This window comes from Stegostoma tigrinum, chromosome 23 (assembly GCF_030684315.1).
Source record: "Stegostoma tigrinum isolate sSteTig4 chromosome 23, sSteTig4.hap1, whole genome shotgun sequence".
Taxonomy (NCBI): Eukaryota; Metazoa; Chordata; class Chondrichthyes; order Orectolobiformes; family Stegostomatidae; genus Stegostoma; species Stegostoma tigrinum.
Window position 1 is genome coordinate 877,817 of NC_081376.1, and position 27,587 is coordinate 905,403.

The window sequence follows — 27,587 nt, forward strand, 5'->3', positions numbered from 1 at the left end:
AGCCACAAGAATACATGACCACTATCACTAGTATCCTTACATACAGATGAGGAAGGACACCACTTTGATTGGGACAACACATCCATCCGAGGACAAGCCAAACAGAGACACGCATGAGAATTCCTAGAAGCATGGCATTCCAACCGGGACTCCAACAACAAACACATTGATTTGGAGCCAATCTACCATTCTCTGAGAAAAGGAACAGGAAATGACATCACCAGCGTGGGAAATGACATCACCAACCCAAGGAAACCTAAACAGATAAATAGAAAGCGGGACATAACACCAGCGCTTCATCAGAGGCTCACTGATGATGTTACCTAGAATGGTGACGAAACGTCTGAAAATGAACCTTCCAGCTCAGCGAGCAAACTCACATCCAGAAACTCAACCTGAGCTACAAATCTTCTCAAAATTCAATGAATCCCCCACTATCACACCAGATCTTCATTATAAAGTGTAAAAGATGATTCAGAACAGTATGTCTTATTTACCACATTTACAGGCTTTTCAGTTGTCGGAGGGCTTTGATACCTACCAGGTGGGTGGACCCTCAGGCCTGCCAAGGACTTAAACAAACCCCCAAATGTTTAAGGTACACCATGGATCCTCACTGGAAGGTCTGAGAAACAGCAACTAATCAGAGAAAATTCACCCCTCCCTACAGGTAGAATGGAGGGAAAGGGATCAGGAACTGCTCAAACATATTCTATAATCAAAAAAAAAATGGAGAATGCTGAAAATGGATTGCAAGATTCTGGATGTGAGTTTGCTCACTGAGCTGGAAGGTTCGTTTTCAGACGTTACGTCACCATTCTAGGTAACATCATCAGTGAGCCTCCGACGAAGCGCTGGTGTTATTTCCCGCTTTCTATTTATCTGGTTAGGTTTCCTTGGGTTAGGAATTAGGAGGAGAAGATCCAGAGGGATTTCAAGTTGAGGATATCAGGAGGATGTTTCCCTTTGACTAGTGGTCTAGGGACAGAGTTAAACTAAGAGCTTTCCCTTTAAGATAGGAGAGAAATATTTCTTGCAGAGGTTTGTTACTTTGTAGAATTCTCTTCCCCATAAAGCAGGGGAGTCTGGATCATCGAATTTGATGGAGTTACATTTTTGAAAGACAAGGGAGTCAGGTGTTTTAGGGGACAATATTGGTATAAGAATTAAGTAATATGCAGATGAACCAGTGAGGTAGGCTACAATATATTGTTATAATAGAGGTGTATCTATTTATATCAAATGTAGAAAAATATCACACAGTCATCTCTGCTGAAAGGTCGGATCTAGAGTAACTAAGGACAGTGACATTTAGTACAAGCTCACTAGATTATACAGTGCAAAGTACAGTTTGAAGAAATATGTTGAGGTCTGCTCTGCATTGGCGAACACACAAAACCATGCCAACATAAATAGGAAGGGAATTCAGATCACAACCAGGACAACTACAATCTTATTGCTTGACAAAACTGGCCCAAGGAATCAATGGCCCATTCCAGACTATGTGTCCTGTGTTCCTTTTTTTTTAAACATAATGTTTGTAATTTTTATTAATGACTTGGATGAGGGGATTGAAGGATGGGTCAGCAAGTTTGCAGACGACACAAAGGTTGGAGGTGTTGTTGACAGTATAGAGGGCTGTTGTAGGCTGCAGCGGGACATTGACAAGATGCAGAGATGGGCTGAGAGGTGGCAGATGGAGTTCAACCTGGATAAATGCGAGGTGATGCATTTTGGAAGGTCGAATTTGAAAGCTGAGTACAGGATTAAGGATAGGATTCTTGACAGTGTGGAGGAACAGAGGGATCTTGGTGTGCAGATACATAGATCCCTTAAAATGGCCACCCAAGTGGACAGGGTTGTTAAGAAAGCATATGGTGTTTTGGCTTTCATTAACAGGGGGATTGAGTTTAAGAGTCGTGAGATCTTGTTGCAGCTCTATAAAACTTTGGTTAGACCGCACTTGGAATACTGCGTCCAGTTCTGGGCGCCCTATTATAGGAAAGATGTGGATACTTTGGAGAGGGTTCAGAGGAGGTTTACCAGGATGCTGCCTGGACTGGAGGGCTTATCTTATGAAGAGAGGTTGACTGAGCTCGGACTTTTTTCATTGGAGAAAAGGAGGAGGAGAGGGGACCTAATTGAGGTATACAAGATAATGAGAGGCATAGATAGAGTTGATAGCCAGAAACTATTTCCCAGGGCAGAAATGGCTAACACGAGGGGTCATAGTTTTAAGCTGGTTGGTGGAAAGTATAGAGGGGATGTCAGAGGCGGGTTCTTTACACAGAGAGTTGTGAGAGCATGGAATGCGTTGCCAGCAGCAGTTGTGGAAGCAAGGTCATTGGGGTCATTTAAGAGACTGCTGGACATGCATGTGGTCACAGAAATTTGAGGGTGCATATATGAGGATCAATGGTTGGCACAACATCGTGGGCTGAAGGGCCTGTTCTGTGCTGTACTGTTCTATGTTCTATGTTCTATGTTCTATCAACATCCAAGAGGTTAGCGTTCACCAAAAGCTGAACAGGAGTAAACGTATAAATACAGTGGTTACAGAAGCAGATCAGAGGCTAGAAATACTGCAACAAATAACTCACCTCCTGACTCTTCAAACCTTGTCTACCATTCACAAGGCACAAGTCAGGAGTGCGATGGAATACGAAACAAAACATGAAATCAAGCTTGACATCATTCAGCGCAAAGCACACTATTTGATTGGCACCACATATACCATCACCCCATCCAGCACACCCTTCGCCATCGACGCTCAGTATCAGCACTGTGTACTATCCACAAGATGACAATGGCTCGTTGATCTTGGTGTGTGATTCTCACTTTAGGGATTGTACAGGGTAGATAGGTGAGAGGTCCCGCATTCAAATCCCAGATTAGCCCAAATTGCTTGTTGGGGCAGCATGGTGGCTCAGTGGTTAGCACAGCTGCCTTACAACACCAGGTCAAATACACCCTGAAGTGAATGTCCGTGTGGAGTTTACACATTCTCCCAGTGTCTACATGGGCTTGCTCCGGTTTCCTCCCACAGTCCAAAAATGTGCAGGCTAGGTGAATTGGCCATTCTAAATTCCACTGTAGTGTTCAGAGATGTGTAAATTAGGTGGGTTATAGTGGGGTGGGTTTGGGAGGAATGCTCCGAGGGTGAGTGTGGACGTGTTGGGCTGAAGGGGCTGTTTCTACACTGTAGGGATTCTATGAAAAAAAAATGAAAATGCACTGCAGAAATTCACCAAAAATCCCTAGCACATTCCAAACCCATGGACAGTTCCATCAAGAGAGACAAAACAGCAGATACGTCAGAACACCATCACTTGGAAGTTCCCCTCCACGCCACTCACCATCTTGATCTGCCAATATATTGCTATTCCTTCACTATCGCTGGGTCAAAATCTGGAATTCCCTCCCCAGGGCATTGTGGGTCAACTAACAGCAAATTAACTACAACAGTTCAAGAAGGGAGCTCACCGCCACCTTCATAAGGGCAATTAGGGATGGTTGATAAATGTTGGCCTAGCCAGTGATGCCCACATCCCATGTTTGAAAAAAAGGCAAAAAACAACTATGTAATTGTTTTAGTCTATTCATATCTTGGCTACAGGTATTAAAATTACTCAGGTGTCCTTTATAAAAATTTAAATCTTTTCTGTGGGGGAAATCTAAACATTTAATCAAAAGTACTTACATTTATCACAAGCATGTTTCATTATCTATGCTGATATGAATCACACTGCATGAACAGCTACAATGCAGCATATAGCATCAAGTACCATAAGTATAAGCAATTTTCTTTAGTTTCTAACTTCATACTGTCTCCTGATTATAGATGTAGTTTTAATTTGGGCTGTGATTCCAGATCAGGCAAATATCAAATTTAAAAATGATAGCTAGGGTTGAGGTGACAAGATCAGAGAAGTATCAGGCGGTATTCTGTTTTCTGATTGACGAGAGAGAGATTTTCTCATTGCAGCAAGTTGCTATCATCTGTGCAGTTAGAGTCATAGCGATACACAGCATGGAAATAGACCCTTCAGTCCCACTTGTCCATGCCAATCATATATCCTAAATAAATCTAGTGCAATTTTCCAGCATTTGGCCCTCGTCCCTCTAAACCCTTACTGTTCATATACCCATCCAGATGCCTTTTAACTTGTAATTCCACCAGCTTTCACCACTTCCTCTGGCAGCTCATTCTATACGCACACCACCCTCAGCATGAAAAGATGTCGTTTAGGTCCCTTTTGAATCTTTCCCCTCTCACCTTAAACCAATGCCCTCTAGTTTTAGACTCCCCCGCCACCGGGAAAATGCCTTGTCTACTTACCCTCTCCATGCCCCTCATGATTTTATAAAATTCTAGAAGTTCACCCCAACCAGCCTCCGACTCTCCAGAGAAAACAGTCTATTCAGCCTCACCCTATAAGATCCTTCTAAATCTTTTTTGAATCCTTTCAAGTTCAATAATATCCTTCCTATTGCAGGGAGAACAAAATTGAACCATTATTCCAACAGTGGCCTAACCAATGTCCTATACAGTCGCAACATGACTTCCCAACTTCTATACTCATTGCAGTGACCAATAAAGGTAAGCATACTGAATGCCTTCTTTACCATCCTATCTACCTGGAACTCCACTTTCAAGGAACTGTGAACCTGCATTCCAAGGTCTCTTTGTTCAGCAGCACTCCCCAGGACCTTCCCATTAAGTAAGAACCAAAAGAACTGCGGATGCTGTAAATCAGGAACAGTTCTGAGTTCTCAGTTCCTCCGTTCTGAAGAAAGGTCACCGGACCCGAAACATTAACTCTTTTTTCTCCTCCACAGATGCTGCCAGGCCTGCTGAGCTTTTCCAGCAACTTTGTTTTTGTTCCTTACCATTAAGTGTATAATTCCTGCATTGATATGCCTTTCCAAAATGCAGCACCTCACATTCGTCTAAGTTCAGGGGTGGCACGGTGGCTCAGTGGTTAGCACTGCTGCCTCACAGTGCCAGGGACCCAGGTTTGATTCCACCCTTGGGACACTGTCTGTGTGAAGTTTGCACATTCTCTCTGTATCCATGTGGGTTTCCTCTAGGTGTTCTGCTATCCTCCAACAGTCCAAAGATGTGCAGACTAGGTGCAACCATGCTAAATTGCCCATAAGTGTTCACTGATGTGTGGATTAGTTGGATTATAGGGGGATGGGTCTGGGTGGGATGCTCTGAGGGTTGGTATAGACTTGTAAGGCTGAAGGGCCTGTTTCCACAATGTAAGGATTCTATGATGTTAAACTCCATCTGCCACCCTTCAGCTCAGTGGCCCATCTGATCAAGATCCCTTTGTACACTGAGTTATGCTTCTTCACTGTACACTACACCTCCAATTTTGGTGTCATCTGCAAACTTACTAACCATACTTCTAATGTTCACATCCAAATCATTGATATAAATGATAAAAAGCAGTGTACCCAGAACTGATTCTTGTGACACACTGCTGCTCATGATTCTGCAATGCCAACAGCAACCGTCCACCGCCACCCTCTGTTCCATAAACCCAGCCCATCAATACAAATATGAAACAATTTATAATTTTTTAAAATAAGTAACAAAATATCCACGTACATTTTAAAAAGAAACAGCCACTGAACAGGTTTTTCCTTTTCAGTGTAGGTGCTCAGCAAGAGAGATGGAAACAGAGCACGTGGAATCCAGTCTCTGTTCACTGAACCACCTTTGGATTTCCAGTCATATTTTAATATGCAGCAGCTTAAGATAACTGTTAACTGTTAACAAGTCAATGAAGTCTGCCCAATCTTCCTTCTCACTCTCTTCTAGGCATGGCTGGCTATGACAATGGTGGGAAAGTACACGACATTTAAAAAATATGTAGACGAGGACTTGAAATGTCACAACATTCAAGGCTACGGACCCAGTGCTGGTAAGTGGGATTATTGTAGATAGGTGAGTGCAGATTGGATGGGCCAAAGGGCTTCTTTTGTACTGTAGGGCGCTATGGCAATATGACTCTAAGAAAGAACTGATAATATCAGAAATTAATTAATCTGCCAGTGGTTCCTCACGCCTGTAACTGATCTCCGGCTCTTGCACCATTGTAAATTTACCCAAACTCAGACAGGTGGGCACTGGGCTCAAGAGAATGATCTGGTGGCCAGGCAACATCTGAAACACTGTGATCAGTTTTAGCCCTTTATTCAAGGAAATATTTCTTTGGAGAGAGTTCACAAGGATGAGGGTGGTCGTTGATGGGAAATGTTCATCCTGGAGACCAGTTACCAGTGGTGTACCGCAAGGGTCGGTGTTGGGTTCACTGCTGTTTGTCATTTTTATAAATGACCTGGATGAGGGCGTAGAAGGATGGGTTAGTAAATTTGCAGACAACACTAAGGTCGGTGGAGTTGTGGATAGTGACAAAGGATGCTGTAGGTTGCAGAGAGACATAGATAAGCTGCAAAGCTGGGCTGAGAGGTGGCAAATGGAGTTTAATGCGGACAAGTGTGAGGTGATGCACTTTGATAGGAGTAACCAGAAGGCAAAGTACAGGGCTAATGGTAAGATTCTTAGTAGTGTAGATGAGCAGAGAAATCTCAGTGTCCACGTACACAGATCCTTGAAAGTTGCTACCCAGGTTGACAGGGCTGTTAAGAAGGCATACAGTGTTTTAGCTTTTATTAATAGAGGGATCGAGTTCCGGAACCAAGAGGTTATGCTGAAGCTGTACAAAACTCTGGTGCGGCCGCACTTAGAGTATTGTGTACAGTTCTGGTCACCGCATTATAAGAAGGATGTGGAAGCTTTGGAAAGGGTGCAGAGGAGATTTACTAGGATGTTGCCTGGTATGGAGGGAAGGTCTTACGAGGAAAGGGTGAGGGACTTGAGGCTGTTTTCATTAGAGAGAAGAAGGTTGAGAGGTGACTTAATTGAAACATATAAAATAATCAGAGGGTTAGATAGGGTGGATAGGGAGAGCCTTTTTCCTAGGATGGTGACGGCGAGCACGAGGGGGCATAGCTTTAAATTGAGGGGTGAAAGATATAGGACAGATGTCAGAGGTAGTTTCTTTACTCAGAGAATAGTAAGGGAATGGAATGCTTTGCCTGCAATGGTAGTAGATTCGCCAACTTTAGGTACGTTTAAGTCGTCATTGGACAAGCATATGGACGTACGTGGAATAGTGTAGGTTAGATGGGCTTGAGATCAGTATGACAGGTCGGCACAACATCGAGGGCCGAAGGGCCTGTGCTGTGCTGTAATGTTCTATGTTCTATGATCCCCTGTATGGAGGGATTATCTTATGAGCAAATGTTAAACAAGTTGGGACTCTATTTATTGGAACTTAGAAGAATGAGAGGTAATCTCATTGAAGCATGTAGGGTTCTTAAGAGTTGACAGGTAAATGCTGAGGGGATGTTTCCCCTCAAGGGAATGTCTAGCAGCAGAGGGCAGAGTTTCAGAACTATGGGGTGCTAATTTAAGAATGAGATAAGGAGGAATTCTTTCTCTCAAAGGGTTGAGTGTCTTTGGAACTCTTTTCCATGGAAAGTTATGCAGGTAGAGTCCTTGTGTATGTTTAAGGCTGAGATAGTTTCTTGATCAGCAGCAAATCAAGTGTTATAGGGAAAGGACAGGAATATGGACATGAAAAATGCCAAATCAACCACGGTCTGATTGAATGGCAGAGCAGTCTCAAGGATGTGAACGGCCTACTCCTGTTTCTATTTCTTAGTCTTATGGTGAAATGAAAACTCTTCAAACTCTTCTACTGTGCCTGTTGACTTCAGGCAGAGCCTGAAGAGAATCCACCCACAACATTGTCAATATCCTGAAAATTACTAGACCAAGCCATGAAAACAGTGTGGATCAACTATATAAATAATGCAGACCAGCCATATAACCATACAAAAATAGTGGACCAACTATATAAATACTGTGGACTAGCCATAAAAATACCATGGACCAACAGTACAAATACTTTAGTAGATTGCTCCCTCTAATCATACAAATAGTGTGACAGCCATTTAAGCACAGCGGGACAGCCTTGGTAATACTGTAGACTGGCCATTTACATACTCTTGGCCAGGCATATAAATACAGCAGTCCAAGCATATAACTGTTATGGGCCAATCATATAAACTCAGTGGACCATCATATTCGTACAGTGGAACAATCATATAAAAGGGGAGGCAATGGCCTAGTGGTATTATTGCCAGGCTGTTAATCCAGAGATCCAGATAATGTTCTGGAGACCCAGGTTCAAATCCCACCATGGCAGATGGTGGAATTCAATAAATATCTGGAATTAACAGTCTAATGATTACCATGAATCCATTGCCAATTGTCAAGAAAAACCCCTGTGGTTCACTAATGACCTTTAGGGAAGGCCATCTTTATCTAGTCTGGCCTACATGTGACTCCAGACCCACAGCAATGTGGTTGGCCCAGAGGGCAATTAAGGGTGGGCAATAAATGCTGCCTAGCCAGCAACACCCTCATCCCGTGAATGAATAAAGGAATAAAAAATACTATGGATTGGCCATATAAATATAGCTGGCTAAATATATAATTCATTGGCCTAAACATATAAGTGCTGTGGACAAGCCATTTATAAATACAATGAAACAACATATAAATACTGAGGACAAACTGTATAAATACACTGGACTAGACATTTAAATATTGTGGACCAACCACTTAATCACAGAATTGAAGTACAAACGATACCCTTCAGCCCATCGGCTCTGCACCGACAAATGCTGCTCTAAATCTACACTGGTGTAACTTTTCAGTACTTGACCCATAGCCTTGTGTAACGTACCAAAAGCTCATCCACGAACTTTCAAAAGATTGTGAAATTTCCTGTCTCAACTACATTCCCGGGTAGTGCATTCCAGATTCACACTACCCCGAGTTAAAAAAAACACTTTTCCTCAAGTCCCCTCTGACCTTCTTGCCTTTCACCTCAAAATCATGTCCCTTCTTATTGACCCTTCAACGAAAGGGAACAACTGATTTCTATCCACCCTGTCCAAGTACTTCAAAATCTTACACAAGTCACCTCTCAGCCTTTCTTATTCTAAATAGAACAGCTCAAGCTTATTCAACCTCTTTTCACAGCTAAAGTGCCTCTTCCCAGTTATCGTCCTGGTGAATTTCATTTTCACTCATTCCAGTGCAATCACAGTCTTCCTATATTCCATTTAGCGGACTGTACATAGTACTGCAGCTGAGGCCCAACCAAAGTTCTGTACAGCTCTAATATAACCGCCACGATTGTTTCTCTTCTCTAAAAAAATTCAAATCAGAAAATCAACAAGAATCAACTCAATGGAATTTGTGGAGAAAGATGACTGAACGGTCTTTCCAATTTTATCCCTTCTGTCCATGTGTATTCTCTTTGTTATGGACCAGACCAAACCAGTTTCAGATATATCAAGGAGACAGCCTAGACCTTATCGTTTATCTTATTTAAGGGCAAGTGTATGGGGCCATGTTCCAGACATAATTCAATTCATCTTTAAGCAAAACACACTTTATTCTTACATCCAGTAAAAAGATAAACAAGAGAAAGAATAATGTGTATAATTTTAACGCCATTAAATAACAGATCAAAGAACAAAGAAAATTACAGCACAAGAACAGGCCCTTCGGCCCTCCAAGCCTGCACCGATCGACATCCTCTGTCTAAATCTGTCGCCTATTTTCTAAGGCTCTGTATCCCTTTGTTTCCTGTCCATCCATGTACCTGTCCAGATCTATCTTAAAAGACACTATCGCGTCGGCGTCTATCACCTCCGCTGGCAACGCATTCCAGGCACCCACCACCCTCTGCGTAAAGAACTTTCCACGCATATCTCCCATAAACTTTCCTCCTCTCACTTTGAACTCATGACCCCCAGTAATTGAGTCCCCCTCTCTGTGAAAAAGCTTCTTGCTATCCACCCTGTCTATACCCCTCATGATTTTGTGGACCTCAATCAGGTCCCCCCTCAATCTCCGTCTTTCTAATGAAAATAATCCTAATCTACTCAACCTTGCTTCATAGCTAGCACCCTCCATACCAGGCAACATCTTGGTGAACCTCCTCTGCATCCTCTCCAGAGCATCCACATCCTTTTGTTAATATGGCGACCAGAACTGTACACAGTACTCTAAATGTGGCCGAACCAAAGTCTTATACAACTGCAACATGACCTGCCAACTCTGGTACTCAACACCCGGTCCAATGAAGGAAAGCATTCCGTATGCCTTCTTGACCACTCTATTGACTTGCGTTGGCACCTTCAGGGAACAACGGACCTGAACACCCAGATATCTCTGTACATCAATTTTCCCCAGGACTTTTCCATTTACTGTATAGTTCGCCCTTGAATTAGATCTTCCAAAATGTATCACCTCGTATTTGCCCCGATTGAACTCCATCTGCCATTTATCTACCCAACTGTCCAATCTATCTATATTCTGCTGTGATCTCGGACAGTCCCCTTCACTATCTGCTACTCCACCAATCTTTATGTCATCTGCAAACTTGCTAATCAGACTTATATCTTCCTCCAAATCATTTATGTATATCACAAACAAACAATCTATTACTCTGTTAGGTTCTCTAACTACTAAACAGCAACTGATCGATGTTTCAGTAGGACAGCATTTTGGACTTAATAACCGTAACTCCATAAGATTTTGAATACTCACGGACAAGGACAAGAGTAGCCCTTGGGTGAGGGTGCTTAATTGGGCAAGGGCCAGTTACATCCAAATTAGACAGGAACTGGGGAATGTGGATTGGGAACAGTTATTTAAGGCAAACCTACATGCATGTCCTGCAAAACTGAAACTATAGGAACAGCAGGATTCTGGAACCATGGATGACAAGGCAAATTGTAAGCTTAGTCAAAAGGAAAAAGAATACATAAGACAGGTCTAGGCAGCTACAAACCGACGAAGCCATTGAAGAGTACAGTGAAAGAAGGAAGGAACTTAAATGCGGAATTAGGAAGCTGAAATGGGACCATGAAATGTCATTAGCAAACAGGGTCAATGAAAATTCCAAGGCTTTTATGCATAAATCAGAAGGAAGAGGGTAGCAAGGAGGGAAATTATGCATGGAACCACAGGAAGTGGGAGAGATCCTTAATAAGTACTTTGTATCGGTGATGACCAAGGAGAAGGACATGACTGATGTTGAGGCCAGGGATGAATGTGTGAATACTCTAGAGAATGCCAATATATTGACAGAGGAAGTTTTAGCAATCCTAAATTGCATTAAGGTAAACAAGTCCCTGGGACCAAACAGGATCTATCCCAAGTTACTGCAAGAAGCAAGCAAAGAAATAGCGAAGGTATTAGCAGATATCTTCACAGTCTCTTTGACCATAGGCAAAGTTCCAGAGAACTGGAGATTAGCCAATGTTGTTCCCTTGTTTAAGAAAGGGAGCAGAAATAATCCAGGAAATTGTAGGCCAGTGAGCCTGATGTCTGTGGTGGGGAAGCTCTTAGAGAAGAAACTGAGGGGCAACATATATGCACATTTGGAAGAAAATGGACTAGTTAGTGGCAGGCAGCATGGTGTCATACAGGAAAGGTCATGTCTCACCAACCAGACTGAATTTTTGAAGAGGTGACAAAGATAATTGATGAAGGAATCACTGTGGATGTAGTTCATATGGATTTTAGTAAGGCATTTGATGAAGTCCCACGTGACAGATTGGTGCAAAAACTAAAATCATGCGGGATTCGGGACGTGCTGGCTAGATGGATACAAAACTGGCTTGATTATAGAAGACAGAGTGGAAGGGTGTTTTTCGGAATGGAGACCGGTAACTAGTACTGTTCCACAGAGATCAGTCTTAGGTCCTTTGTTGTTTGTAGTGTATATAAATGATTGGGAGAAAAATGTGGGTGTTGGATTAGCAAGTTGGCTGATGACATGAAGATTGGCAGAGTTGCTGATAGTGCGAATGACTGTGAAAGGTTACAACAGGATACAGAAAGATTAGCAACTTGGACACAGAAATGGCAGATGGAGTTTAATCCAGACAAATATGAGGTGACTTTGGAGGATCAAATTTAGGCGTAAATTATATTGTAAATGGCAGAACCCTTAGGAACATTAACTTTCAAATGGATCCGGATGTGCAGGTCCACAGTTCCCTAAAAGTGGCAGAGGTGGCCAAGGTGATTAAGAAAGCATATGGCATGCTTGCTTTCATTGGCCAGGACATGGAGTGCAAGAGTTCGCAAACCATGTTGCAGCAATTTAAAACCCTTGTAATTGTTATATATAAAACCCTTGGTGTATTGTATACAGTTTTGATCAAACCACTACCAGAAGAATGTGGAAGCTTTGGAGAGAGTACAGAGAAGGTTCACCAAGATGTTGCCTGGTCTTGAGGACATTGGCTACGAGAAAAGGCTAAAAAGACTACAGTTGTTTCACTGGAATTACAGTGGCTGAGAACAGACTGCAAAATTATGAGATTCATAGTTAAGGTGGATAGTCAGAGGCATTTTCCCAGAGTTGAAGTTTCAATTATAAGGAGGCACAGGTTCAAGGTGAGATCCACAAAATTATGAGAGGCATAAATAAGGTGGCCAGTCAGAGACTTTTTCCCAGAGTTGAAGTATCAATTACAAAGAGGCACAGGTTCAAGGCGAGAGGGGGAAATTTGAAGGTAGATGTGCGAAGGACATTTCTTCCGTGCAGAGAGTGGTAGCAGCCACGATTGCACTGCCCGAAGAGGTGGTGGATTTAGGCATGTTGGTGTTACTTAAGAGGGACCTGGATAGTTGTATGAATAGGGAGAGAATAGAGGGATACAGACCAAATAAGGGCAGAAGGTTTATTTTATTAGATTAGTTAGGGTGTGATGATCGGCACAGGCTTGGAGAGCCGAAGGGCCTATTTCTATGCTATACTTCTCTTTTGTTGTTTGTTCTTTTATTCTATATAGTTGTGTGGTCACTTTCAGGGAGCTATGGACTCGAACCCCAAGATCCATTAGTACATCAACGCTGTTCAGAGTCCTGCCATTAACTCTACACTTTGTCTTAAAATTTGATCTCCCAAAGCACAGCACCTCACACTTACCCGAATTAACCTCGGTCTGCCTTTTCTCTGCCCATATCTGCAACTGACCTATATCCTGCTACATCCTTTGACAACCTTCTGCACTATTCACAACTCTGCCAGTCTTTGTCTCGTTTGCAAGTCTGCTAAACCAGCCGTCTACATCTTCATTCAAATCAAGGGTCCCAGTAGGGCTCCTTGTGGAACACCACTAGTCATGAACCTCCAGCCTGAAAAACACCCTTCCACTACACTCTGCATTCTTTGGGCAAGCCAATTCTCAATCTAGGTAGCCAAGTCACTGTGGATACCATGCATCTTAATTTTCTGGATGAATCTACCTTATCAAATGCCTTATCAAATGCCTGGCCAAAATTCATGAGGACAACATCCACTGTTCTACCCTCATCAATCACCTTCGGCCGCTCCACAAAAAATTCAGTCAAGTTAGTAAGACATGACCTGCCCTGCACAAAGCCATGCTAACTGTCCTTAATTATGCCACATTTTTCTAAATGTGCGGTCTCCATTCTGAAAAACACCCTTCCACTCTGTCTTCTATCATCAAGCCAGTTTTGTATCCATCTAGCCAGCACATCCTGAATCCTGAATGTTTTTAGTTTTTGCACCAATCTGTCACGTGGGACTTCATCAAATGCCTTACTATGCATAAGTATCCTCTCCAATAGCTTCCTAATCATTGATGTGAGACTCACCAGTCTATAGTTACCTGGATTATCCTGACTTACTTTTTTGAACAGAGGAACAACATTAGCTACTTGCCAGTCCTCCACTACCTCTCCAGTGGCTAATGAGGATACAAAGATCTTGATCAAGGCCTCAGCAATCTCTTCTCTTACCTATCTCAACAATTTGAGGTAGATACCATCAGGGCCTGATGACTTATCCACCTTAATGCTCTTCATGAAACCTAATGCCACTTCTTTCTTGATCTCAAAATGCTCTAGCAAATTAATATGTTCCTAATCTCCACACTAGTCACTGGGTCAAGATTCTGGAACAGCTTCCTGTCAACACTATGGGAGCAGTTACACTCTGCAGTCTGCAGTCGTTCAAGGTGGCAGCTTACCACTGCTTTCTCCAGGTAATTAGGGACAAGTACAAATACAGACACAGCCAATGATACATGCAACCCATGTGAGCGAAAAATAAAATCAGCCCTAAAGTTTTCCAATTAACTTCTTTAGTCATTGAGATTGGGGTGTTCATTACTTGCCAATGAACTATGTTCTACATTGCTTGTTGGACACTAGTCACACATTCTCAAGCCAGGTATTGTTGGAGTCAGATGTAATCAATCACTTCATTGGTTCTAATGTACCTCAGTCTGTTGCTCCAAATGCACATGATTATTATGTGCACACAGCAACTTTGTATGAGGTTAGCAATTTAATGTTAACTTGTGTCCAACTGATGAGCTGGCTTATGTTCAAGCATGTGCTCACTTTAGGAATTGAACTTGGAATGCTTGATTCAGATCATGCCACACCATCAGGAATTTCCCGATCCCATTCCATTTAAATCCAACATAAAGGCATATACATTGCAAAGTATAGGAAAGGAAATGGAATAAAAAGTTGTTTGTAAAATTTTTATTCCCTTTATTTGGCCCAGGTATATTCTCCCGTAATTTAAAAATAAAAACCCTCAGCTTCGTTATGAACTATTTATATAAATATTTTATTAAAAAAAATTACTGCTGAACCATGCCAAATAATTTAGGTTGGAAAATTATTGTAGTCTTAATCTACCAGAACTAAAATTAATTTTAGTCCAATATTTCTCAGAGCAGCTAACGACTTTAATATTCAAGTGTGAAATTTCAGGAGGTTGAGTGAAATACTCTGATTCAATCAGTTATAATAGTAAAAGGCCACAGATCCTGGAGGTGGGAAATCAAAACAGAAAGTCCTTGGTAAACTCAGCAGGTCTGGCAACAATCCGTGGAGGGAGAAACAGAATTAACAAGTTTTCAGGTCCATCACTAGTTCTATTCAACCCGTTTCGTGGAAGGGTCACCAGACCTGAAACGTTTACTCTGTTTCTTCCCTTGCAGATGCTGCCAGACTTGCTGAGCTTTTCCAGCAACTTTGTTTTTGCTCCTGATTTACAGTATCTGCAGTTCTTTCAGTTTTTACTCTATCTCTCAACAGGTACCGCACAATCTCTGTATTCACAAGAACTATATTAACTGAATTGCAGTCTCAATGCAACAATTAGTCATCTCTGACAACGTGGTTGAGATAGAGCTGACGTTGTGTTCTGATCCAATAGTCTGACTGCTGAGCAAAGCCCAATAGCTATCTATAACTCTGGCTGTCACTGATAACTGATAAATCAGTCTAACTGACTGATCTGTAAAAAATACCTATATAATATCCTGAAAAATCTCAATTTATTGAACATTATAGAAATACTTGGTAGAATACTCTGAGAGTTGCATGTTGGCTTAGAAAAGAAGGACCAGTCTCATCCCTGCCAAAGACACAGTTTCAGCATGGACATTCTTGGCACAGTTCGATTTTATGTCTCGTATGTAAACTAGCCATCTCAGTACAGGTTAAAACAGGTTCCTGAGAAGTATAGTGCCGCATGGGAAAGTTTTAATCCCTGCTGATGTCAGAGGGAGGAAGGCCAGTGGAACAGCTTCATGCCACTGCAGCTGAAGGACTAAAATTTCCACCACCAGCCACACTGTGCAACGCTCGCTCTGTCGCATTCATTCATTTCTCCTCTGGATCAGTAACATAGAAACGTAGAAACAGAAAACAGGAACAGGAGGAGGCCATTTGACACTTCAAGGCTGCTCCACCATTCTTCATGACCATGGCTGATCATCCAACTCAATAGCCTAATCCTGCTTTCTCCCCATAACCCCGTAAAAAATATCCACTTGTTATAGGTCAAATGTTTTTCCTGCCTGTTTAGCACATGTGTCATTTTTAATCGGGGGAAATCTCTCCACTGGTTGGAGTTATACCTGGGACATAGGAAGATGGTTGTAGTTGTTGGAGGTTTCTCAGCTCCATGACACCTTTGCAGGAGTTCCTCAGGGTTGACGTTGTACTTATCCAGGCCAGTCAGGGAACATTCCATTATACAGAAATTGTTGGAACAGTTCTGAGGAAGGGTCACTTGACCCAAAACGTTAACTCTGATTTCTCTCCACAGATGCAGCCAGACCTGCTGAACTTTTCTAGCAATTTCTGTTTTTGTTTCAGGTTTACAGCATCCACAGCTTTTTATATCCCATTACACCCCTGACTTGTGCCTTGTAGATGGAGGACGGACTTTGGGTTATGAGGAGGACCAACTATCTTCAGCTGCTTCATCAATGACATTCCCTCCATCGCAAGGTCAAAAGTCAAGATGTTCAGTAATGATTGCACAATGTTCAGCACAATTCCTGAAATTCTGAAACAGTCCATGCCCCAAAGCAGCAAGACCAGGGCAAAACCAAAAGCTTGCTGAAAAGTGGCAAGTAACACTTGCGCCACACAATTGTCAAGCAATGACTTTCTCCAATTAGATTAGCTCTCACCATGGCCTGCTAAACACGCAATACTGTAACCATCATTGTATCCACCATTTATTAACATCCTGCAAGTCTTGACTGACCAGAAACTGAAATAGAATTTCTACATAAACACTGGCTAGAAGAGAAGGTCAGAGGCTAGGAATCTTGCAGCAAGTATCTAACCTCCACACACCATAAAGTCTGGCCACCATCTACAAGGTACAAGACTAGGGTGTAGCGGAATATTCCCCACTTGCCTGGATGAGTGCAGCTTCTATAACACTCAAGAAACTTGACACCGTCCAGGCAAAACAGCCAACTTAATTGGCACCACATCCACAAACATCCACTCCCTTCATCACCGATGCTGAATAGCAGCAGAACGTACCCTCTATAGATGCACTGCAGAAATTCACTAAACAGCCTTAGACAGAACACTCCAAATCCATGACTGCCTCCATCTAAAAATACAAAGGCAGCAGATATATGGGAACACCATCACCTATAAGTTCCAACCAAGCCACTCACCATCCTGACTTGGAAATATATCACAATTCCTTCAGTGTTACTGGGTCAGAATCCTGGACGTCCCTCCCTGACGGCACTGTGGATTTACCAATATTAAATGGGCTGCAGTGGTTCATGAAGACAGCTCACCACCACCTTCTCAAGGGCAACAAAGGATGGATAGGTAATAAATGCTGATGCAGCCCAGTGATGCCTACATCTCATGAGTAAATTTAAAAAAAACTTACAATAACTTATTCCAAAATCACTCCTCAGTTTGACCGTTATTTTGGATAGCCATGATATGGAGATAATGATGTTGGACAGGGGTGGACAAAGTCAGAAGTCACATGACACCAGGTTATAGTCAGGTTGTTATTTGAAATCTCAAGCTTTCACAGTGGTCTGCTTCATTAATAAATCTGGAGTTTATTAATAAAATAAATTAATAAATCTGGAATTGAAGCAATGGTGCCATGGAACTATCAAAAAAGACCCACCGACTTTTAATATCTTTTAGGGGAGGAAATCTTCCATCCTTACCAGGTCCGGCCTACATGTAACTCCAGACCTCTAGCAGTGTGCTTGTAATTGTACCCTGAAACTTTGGAACAAGTCACTGAATTGTGAGCGAGTTTTGAGAAGATTTGTAGCTCAGATTGAGTTTCTGGATGTGAGTTTGCTCACTGAGCTGGAAGGTTAGTTTTCAGACGTTTCGTCACCATTCTAGGCAACATCATCAATGGGCCTCCGATGAAGCGCTGGTGAAAGCGGGATATAACACCAGCGCTTCATCGGAGGCTCACTGATGATGTTACCTAGAATGGTGACGAAACGTCTGAAAACTAACCTTCCAGCTCAGCGAGCAAACTCACATCACTGAATTTTGCTGAATTGCTACGTATATCTGCTCCACATGGTCTACAGTGGTTCACCACCACCTTCTAAAGACCAACCAGTGAGAAGGCTTGATAGCAATGCCCACATCCCATGAAAGAACTACTGGGGGAAAAAAAGTAACTTTTGTTTCACTACGTAGTGGAAAGTGGTGATGAAGATGTGACCACCACCCCCCCACCTTCATGTTACAAAATATTTCACAAAGTGGCTGGCTTAATTATTGCACTTATACTTACAAACAATTTTCTAACTGTATTCAATTACTATATCTAAATGGAAATAATTTTGATATGTATTGATATGCAATTAAGTTGCTTTGTATTTCCAGGCATTGGCAAGGCCACTTTGGGAATTCTACAGACCGCCATTCTTGTCATCTGAAAACCCTTTGATAAGGGTCTACAAACATATGCCCATATGTATTGCATAGCCAAACCTTGCTTCTCACACACAGGTGCCCAGCCCAGTATTTTTCATGGGTCTGTAGTTCCACAGAGCTCAATAGGTTCAATATAATAGGAGCAAGAAAGCCAATGTTTCGGGCAGTTCATCGCCGCCTCATGCTCCCAAGAGGAGCTCGAACAGTTCATCCACTTCACCAACACCTTCCACCCCAACCTTAAGTTCACCTGGGCTATCTCTAACACCTCTCTCACCTTTCTGGACCTCTCTGTCTCCATCTCGGGCAACTACCTAGAAACCGATATCCATTTCAAGCCCACCAACTCCCACAGCTACCTAGAATACACCTCCTCCCACCCACCTTCCTGCAAAAATGCCATCCCCGATTCCCAATTCCTTCGCCTCTGCTGCATCTGCTCCCAGGATGATGCATTCCACTCCCGTACATCACAGCTGTCCTCGTTTTTCAAGGACCTCAACTAGTGTCCCGCAGTGGTAGAGGACGCCCTTGACTGTGTCTCTTGCATTTCCCACAACTCATCCCTCACACCCGGTCCCCGCAATAACAACCAAAAGAGAATCCCCCTCGTCCTCACATAGCACCCCCTCAACCTCCGGATCCAACGCATCATCCTCCGACACTTCTGCCATCTGCAATCCAACCCCACCACCAAAGACCTTTTTTCCCACCCCACCTTTGACTGCCTTGCGGAGGAACCACTTTCTCCATGGCTCCCTTATCAGCTCCACACTCCCCTCCAGCCCCACCACACCCAGCACTTTTCCCTGCAACTGCAGGAAGTGTAATACCTGCCCCCACACCTCCTCCCTCACCCCCATCCCAGGCCCCAAGAAGATTTTCCACAGCAAGCACAGGGTCACCTGCACATCCGCCAATGTGATATACCATATCTGCTGTACTCGTTGTGGTCTCCTCTACATCAGGGAAACCAAACGGAGGCTTGGGGACCGCTTTGCAGAACATCTCCGCTCAGTTTGCAATAAACAACTGTGCCTCCCAGTCGCGAACCATTTCAACTCTCCCTCCCATTCCTCAGACGACATGCCGATCCTGAGCCTCCTGCAGTGCCACAACAATGCCACCCGAAGGTTGCAGGAACAGCAGCTCATATTCTGCCTGGGAACCCTGCAGCCCAATGGCATCAATGTGGATTTCACAAGCTTCAAAATCTCCCCTCCCCCTACTGCATCCAAAAACCAGCCCAGCTCATCCCTGCCTCCCTAACCTGTTCTTCCTCTCACCTATCCCCTCCTCCCACCTCAAGCCCCACCCCCATTTCCTACGTACAACCTCATCCCACCCCCGTGACCTGTCCATCCTCTCTGAACTTACCTATCTCCTCCTTACCTCCCCACATACACTCACCTTTACTGGCTCCAGCCCTGCCTCTTTTACTTGTATGTCTCCTCTCCACCTATCTTCTCCTCCATCCATCTTCGATCCACCTCCCCCTCTCTCCCTATTTATTTCAGAACCCTCTTCCCCTCCCCTATTTCTGTATGAAGGGTCTAGACCCAAAACATCAGCTTTCCAGCTCCTAAGATGCTGCTTGGCCTGCTGTGTTCGTCCAGCTCCACACCTTGCTATCTCGGATTCTCCAGCATTTGCAGTTCCTATTGTCCCAGGTTCGATATAATGTTCAGTTACAGATTCCCATAACATCAGCAATATCAGACTGTGTGAGTTTAACAATGTTTTCACCCACATGAGTAACCCATTCTGAATCTCCAGTCCAGCTCCACCAATTTGCAATATTAGCATTAATATTCATGTGCTTATCTACCATATTTTTGGGGCACAGATGGTGAAAAGGCTGGACACTCCTCAAACAATATCTCCTCATTTCTAACACTCCTCAACCTACCTTGGATGTCTCTTATATTCGCTTTCTCAGGTTTTTTTCGTTCTGGACCCTGTTCACCAATCTTCAACTTCAGCTGCTCAATCTCCTTCCTCAGATCAGCTATGATGTTGGTGTACTGCGTAATGTGGTACGTGATGTTGAGCAGGTTTCGTTTCACCTTAAAAGTGTAACAAATCTCCAATCAGAAGCTGTGAAATGCGGTCCAGAGGAAATACAACAGGGAAAAGATACAACAGTTCAGTCAAAGTCACATTAAATGGAACAGATTATCCAGGGCCATCATCGTCACTGGGCAGAATAATGGGAGCCATCCAGGAGGTGCATATCACTGTAATTTGTTGAGTTATTCTACCTGCAATTATTGTACAACTATCATGTCGCTTCAACAATCCCTGATCTTTTCTCTTAAAATCTTTTAGCATAGCTGTGAATGTCCAACAACTTCATTTTCTACTTTAACGCCAGATTTTTTTTTACATGTCATGTAAATTTTTACAGTCTCACACTGCCTACACTCAAGTCTCATTCAAGAAACGTGAACATTGGATCTGAATCTTCTGAGCAGCTGTGTATGAAGATTGACCTGATCCAACGCTGCTGAGCAATTCTTCTGGAACCTTCTGGCTGTCACAGACAGATGTGAAGCCCCTATTTAGAATCACAGAGTCCACACAGTGTGGTAGCAGGCCATTTGGTCCAAAGAATCCACAACAACGTTCCAGAGACCATCCCACCCAGACCCAATCCTTACCTATCCCTGACACCTATTTCCCATGGCTAATCCACCTGGCCTGCAAATCCCTGGATACTACAGGCAATTTAGCATGGCCAACCCACCTAACCTGCACATCCTTAAACTATGGGAGGAAACTGGACCACTCAGAGATGACCCATGTAAACATGGGGAGAATGCGCAAACTCCACACAGACAGTCACCCAAGGGTGGAATCAACCCTGGGTCCCTGGTCCCCATGAGGCAGCAGTCCCACTGAGCCACCATGCTACCCATAAGAGGTTTTAATAGGGGAGGGAGACAGAAGATGAGAAACTATAGCCAGTTAGCCTGACCTTGTTATTGATAACATTTTAGGATGAGATTGCAGAGTACTTGGGAGTACGTGGTAAAAAGGTGCTGAGTCAGCATGGCTTCATCAAAGAGAGATTATGCTTGACAAATCTATTAGAATTCTTTGAAGAAGTCACGGTGGCGCAGTGGTTAGCACCGCAGCCTCACAGCACCAAGGACCCGGGTTCGATTCCCGCCTCAGGCGACTGTCTGTGTGGAGTTTGCACATTCTCCTCGTGTCTGCATGGGTTTCCTCCGGGTGCTCCGGTTTCCTCCCACAATCCAAAGATGTGCAGGTTAGGTAGATTGGACATGCTAAATTACCCGTAGTGTTCAGGGTTATGGGGGGATGGGCCTGGATGGGATGCTTCCAGGGCCGGTGTGGACTTGTTGGGCCGAAGGGTCTGTTTCCACACTGTAGATAATCTAATCTAATCTAATAAGCAAATTTCGTCTACCCATATGACCGATTTGGTCCGCATATTAGGATTTTCACAGAGTCCTGAAACGTAGCTTCAATCCAAATTCCAACGATTCAGAGATAGTGAGATTTGGCTGTATGTAGACGAAAGGCTCTATCTGCCCAGCAATGTAACTGCTAAAATTCCCATGACACTGTTGAACACATTTCCCTGCCTCCATACAAGATTAGCAAACATCAGTGATCTCATCATTATTGCACAGTTGTTTGTGGGAAGTGCAAGTGGCTGATGTGCTTTCTATATTCCAGCAGTAATTATATTTCATAAATCATCCTTCAGACATTGAGATTATGGAAGGACCTATTTAAACGCAAGTCCATTGTAATATAAAGAATATAATATAAATAATAAAAGTCTCTGCTTTCCCTATCTTATTGATTAGAATTGTCTTGTTTCATTTGGAAGATTTTATGACTCTTTTTGCAGAATGGTAATCATAACGTAATGACAGCAAAAGCAATCGGCCCAGACAACACTCCAGCAACAATATTGAAGAAGTGTGCGCCAGAACAAGCTGCGCCCCTAGCCAAGCTTTTTAAAAAAACTGGCATCTACCAAAAAATATTGCCTAGTAGACCTAAACAAAAATTGCAAGAGAGATCCAATCTAGCCAATTACCACTTCATTGGTAAACCATCAGTGTCATTGGCATTGCTACCAAGCAGTACTTGCCTAGCAATAACCTGCACGCTGGCATTCAATTTGGGTTCCAACAAGACGAATCAGTTCCCAACCTCATTACTGCCTTGGTTCAAACATGGGCAAGAGAGCTGAATTCCAAATATAAGGAGAGAGTAGCTGCCTTTACCACTTTTGACTGAGGGCAGCATCGGGAAGTACGAGCAAAACTGGAATCAATGGGAACTCTCCACTTATTGGAGTCATACCCGGCACATAAGAAGATGGTTGCGGATTATGCAGTCATTGAGTACAAAAACAGAAAAAAGTCTTTCAGCCCATTGAGTCTGCTTTGGTCAAAACAACCACTTAACCATTCTAATCCTATCTTCCGGAACTTAGCCCATCGCATGGTATACCTTGGCATCACACATATACATCGAAATGCTTCTTAAATGTTTTAAGGGTTTTTGCCTCTACACTCTCAAAGGCAGTGAGTTCCAGAATCCCACCAGCCTCTGAGTAAATAGTTTTTCCACACCTCTCCTCAAAACTTCACACCAAGGTCCCTCTGATCCTCAGTGATTCTTAGGTTCCTATCATTCATCATGTATTCCTTTGCCTTGTTTGTTCTGGCCAAGTGCATCACCTTACATTTACCCGGACTGAATTCCACTTGCCACTGATTAGCCCATCTGAACAGTCCATTAGATGCATTGGCCATACTAAAGTGCCCACAGTTTTCAGGGACGTGCAGGTTAGGTGGATTAGTCATGGTAAATGCAGGACTACAGGGATAAGGTGGGGGTGGGTCTAGGTGGGATGCTCTTTGGAGGGTCAATGTGGACTCAATGGACCAAATGATTTCTTCCACGATGTAGGGATTCTATGATTCTATCTGTATCCTCCTGTAGTCTAAGACTATTGTCCTCATGATTTACTACACCATCAAATTGCATAACATGTGTGAACTTATTGATCAACCCTCCCCATTCAAATCTAAATAGTTTACATATATCATAAACAGCAAGGGCCCTGACACTACTCCCTGTGGAACCCCACTGACCCAGCCTTCTAGTCACAAAAACCACCCCTCAACAATTGCCCTCTGAGGCCTGTCACTTGAGCAAATCTGTATCGAATTTACCAAATTTCTTTGAATACCTTGGACTCTTACCTTTGTTATCAGTCTCCCATGTGGGACTTTATCAAAAGTCTTGCGAAAGTCCAACTAGACAATGTCAATACACTGCCCTCATTCTTTCACCTGGTTACCTCTTCAAATAATTCAACCAACTTGTCAGATATGATCTCCCTATGCTGACTATTCTTGATGAATCCTTGCCTGTTCAAGTTTCCCCATTACTGAGGTTAGACCGACTGGACTCTGGTTTCCTGGTTTATCTTCCTTCTAGAATAATTGACTGTCCTCCAATCATCTGGTACCTCTCCTACTGCCGGGGGGAATTGAAAAATTTAATGCGTGTTTAGAGTTCACTTGTGTCAGCTGTGGGACTTCTCTGCAGGAATTCCTCAAAATAGTGTCCCTGAGGGTTCAAACATCTTCAGCTGCTTCATCGATGACCTTACCTCCATCATAGGGTTAAAAAGTGAGGATGCTCTTAACACCATTTGCATTCTAAACGCAGCAGGACCTGGATAATATCCAAGCTTGGGTTCGTAGGTGAGGAGTATCATTTGTGCCATGCAATGCCAGGTAATTACTACCTCTAATAAGACAGAATCCCCCATTAACGGTCAATGACATTGCCATCGATGAATACCCTATTATCAATATCCTGATGCTTACCATTCACCAAAAATAGAACTGGATTTGCCACTTAATTACTGTGGCTGAAAGAGTAAGTCAGAGGCTAAAAATCTTGCAGTGAGTAACTCACTTCCTGATTCCCCAAAGACTGACCACCATCAAAAAGACACAAGTCCATTGTGTGATAGAATTCTTGTCTGGATGATTACAGCTCTAACAATGCTCGAGAAGCTTGATACCGTTCAAGACAAAGCAGCTTGGCTGATTAGCATCACATTGTCAACCTTCAACATTCACTCTTCCCATCACAGATGCACAGTGATAGCTGTGTGTACCATCTACAAGATACACAGCAGAAACTCACCAAGATTCCCTTGACATTACATTTCAAACCTGCAACCTTTACTATCTAGAAGGTAACAGATACAAGGAACACCATAATCTGCTAGTTCCCCTCCAAACAGTTCACCATTTTGACTTGGAAATATATCACTGTTCCTTCACTGTCTCTGGGTCAAATTCCTGGAATTCCTTTCCGAATAACATTGTGGGTATATACTAAATGAACAGCAGTAGTTTAAGGAAACAGCTCACCAACATCTTTTTCAAGGACAATGGGGGATTGGCATTAAAAGTTTCCCAGCTCACATGCTATTGTCAAATACAAAAATTGTACAAGTGAATTTACAGTCTCAAAAACTTGAGATTGTTTCGCTCATAATAATCTCAGAGTTGAAGAATACCTTGGAGGGTCCCAGACACAAGATAATTGCCCACTGGAAGTCCCAACTTCCACAGCAATTCCCAGTGAGTTCAGTTGCATTGAGATGTCTGCATAGTCCGGCATGGAGTTCCTGACTGCACTGTTGCAGCATTCTTCCTATCATAAGTTCTAGACCATTTTATACTAGGATTTGGACCAGCGGCTGTATGTTTGGTCACCTCTGTTCAAAGTGTCTGTGTAGACAAAGGATGTGTTTTGCAGTCAAGTGCTGTGGAATTAAGCAGGATTCACCACTCACTTCAACATTCACCAGTGGCAAGGCTGGGAATGGAAAGTGGCAAATCTACTCAGTACAAACCTAGTACATTTTTACCATCAAGATCCAATGTTGCTTGTACTCTGACAGCAAAACTGAGAAATATAAGCAAATGCACAAACATTTGAGAGTTTTCAATTCTCTTTCAATTTGGACTCCCATTTAGGCATCTTCTGCTTCCTGCTCTATCATCTCTCTTCACATAATTGAAGGAAAAGGAATGATGTAATAGAATTTAAATCCCATTCAAATCAAAATGTCAGCAGCAATAAGATATCATCCATACCCTTGTTTTAATGTTCTTTGCACGGTCGGCATACATCAGGGTATTCCTGGACTCCTCAAACGAAGCACTGGCAGGACTGATGTGAGCAATCATGACTGTTCTGCTGTTTCCACCCAGAGAGTCCTGTAACAATTGAACAAAACTTAATGTTCACTAAGAAATGCAGACTTTAGACATAAGCCTTGCTAAATTTTGGGCAATAAGATCCTATGACTCAGATTCACTGCTCAATGATTACCAGCAGAGCAGATAAGACCAATACAAATAGGAACAGGAACGGGCTGTTTGACCCCCTAGAGCCTGCTCCGCTACTCAACAGGATCACATCTGATGTTACATTCCTCAAGTCCACTTTCCTGTCCTTTCCCAGTAGCCGTTGATTCTCCTACTGATCAAGACCTCATCTGTCTCAGCCTTAAAGATACACATGGACTCCGCCCCACAGCTCTCTATGTCAAAGTGTTTCAAAGACACACAATCCTCAGACTGAAGAAGTTCCTTCTTGTCTCACTCTTAAATTGTTGTCTACTTATTCTGAGATTAAGTCCTAAATCCAAGACTATCTAATGCGGGAAACATCTTCTCAACATTTACTCGATCAAGCCTACATATTTCAATGAGAGCTCCTCTCATTCCTCCAAACTCCAGTGGGCAGAATTCCAACCTGTTGAGCTGGTTTGTTGTTCCGCCGTCATTACATTGCCATGCTTGGTAACATCCTCAGTGCAGCCTCCAATGAAGTGTCGGTTTGTTTTCCCACTTGGTTTTTAAACTCTGGGGTCTGTTGAGCTGCATTGCCTCACTTTCGGTTTTCCTTCATAGTGGAATGTATATGGGGTCGAGTTCTATGTGTTTATTAATGGCTTTCTTTGCAGAGTGCCAGGCTTCTAGGAATTCCCGTGCCTGTCTCTAAAAACCAAGCGGGAAAACACACCAATGCTTCATTGGAGACTGCACTGAGGATGTTACCAAGCACAATAATGAAACGTCTGCGGAGCAACAAACCAGCTCGGCGAGCCAACCACAACACCCACAACCCAAGCTACAGATCTACTCCAAAAACCTTAGAGAATACAAACCTGTTTTATCTTTGCTTGCCAGACAATCCGTCCATTCCAGAGACATCCTAGTTAACCTTCTCTGAGCTGCCTCCAATGAAATAATATTTTTCCTTAAATAAGGCAACAAAACTACTCACAGTACTCCAGATATAGTCTCACCAGCACCTTGTACAGTTGCATTAAGACTTATCTACTCTTATACTCATACTCTCTTGAAATGAGGGTCAACATTCCGTGAGCCTTCCTGATTACCTGCTGTGTTTTGTGCACATGCCTCCAAGTCTCTCTACGTTGCAATTTTCAGTAGTTTTTCTTCATTTAAACAATACTCTATTCTTTTGTTCCCTCTCCCAAAAATATCCACTTCACATTTTCCCAAATTTGCCAACTTTTTACCAACTTATTTAACCTATCAATATCTCTCCATAAACTGTTTGCATCCTTCCTGCAATCTGCCTTTCCACCTTTTATGTCACCTGCAAATTTGGCTACTGTACATTCACTTCCTTCCTCCAAGTCATTCATATAACTTGTGCTACTTCTTTGGGGATCTTTAACTTTGAGGTCATTTATTAAACCTGCTTCATTACCCATTACCAGATCCAAATTAGCCTGCTCCCCCTGGCTAGCTCCAAGACATATTACTCTAGGAAACTATCCAATGGATGAGACACAAGAGGCTTAAAGCCTAGTCCACACTCCTCTGATTTTCTTATCAAATGAACAAAACAAACATAGTTTGTATGGTTATGCATATTCTAATAACTAACTCGATTTCCTAGCCAGTGGATGCACTTTACTCAGATGGCTATGAATGACAGAACGATTCGCCTGTCACCAGATGATTATTAGCACCATAATACTGACTCTAAAAATGATGCAGTATGCTTTCTCTAAATGAATTGTCATAGAAACTTCTGGATCAAATTAAGAGGGCACAAGCAGCCAGTC

At 42.9% G+C, this 27,587-nt stretch overlaps 1 protein-coding gene across 4 annotated transcripts in view; it reads right to left on the reverse strand.

The window, feature by feature from the left end:
* Positions 1-27,587, reverse strand: part of si:dkey-26i13.8 (kinesin-like protein KIF19) — a 291,207-nt gene that overhangs the window by 155,990 nt on the left and 107,630 nt on the right. For all 4 annotated transcript variants that reach the window (XM_048552702.2, XM_048552699.2, XM_048552698.2 and 1 more), the window contains exons 9-10: positions 25,576-25,698; positions 20,313-20,469 (exon numbers count right to left, since the gene is read on the reverse strand). In XM_048552702.2, coding sequence (XP_048408659.1) covers positions 20,313-20,469; positions 25,576-25,698 — 280 coding nt within the window. The remainder of the gene's footprint in view (positions 1-20,312; positions 20,470-25,575; positions 25,699-27,587) is intronic.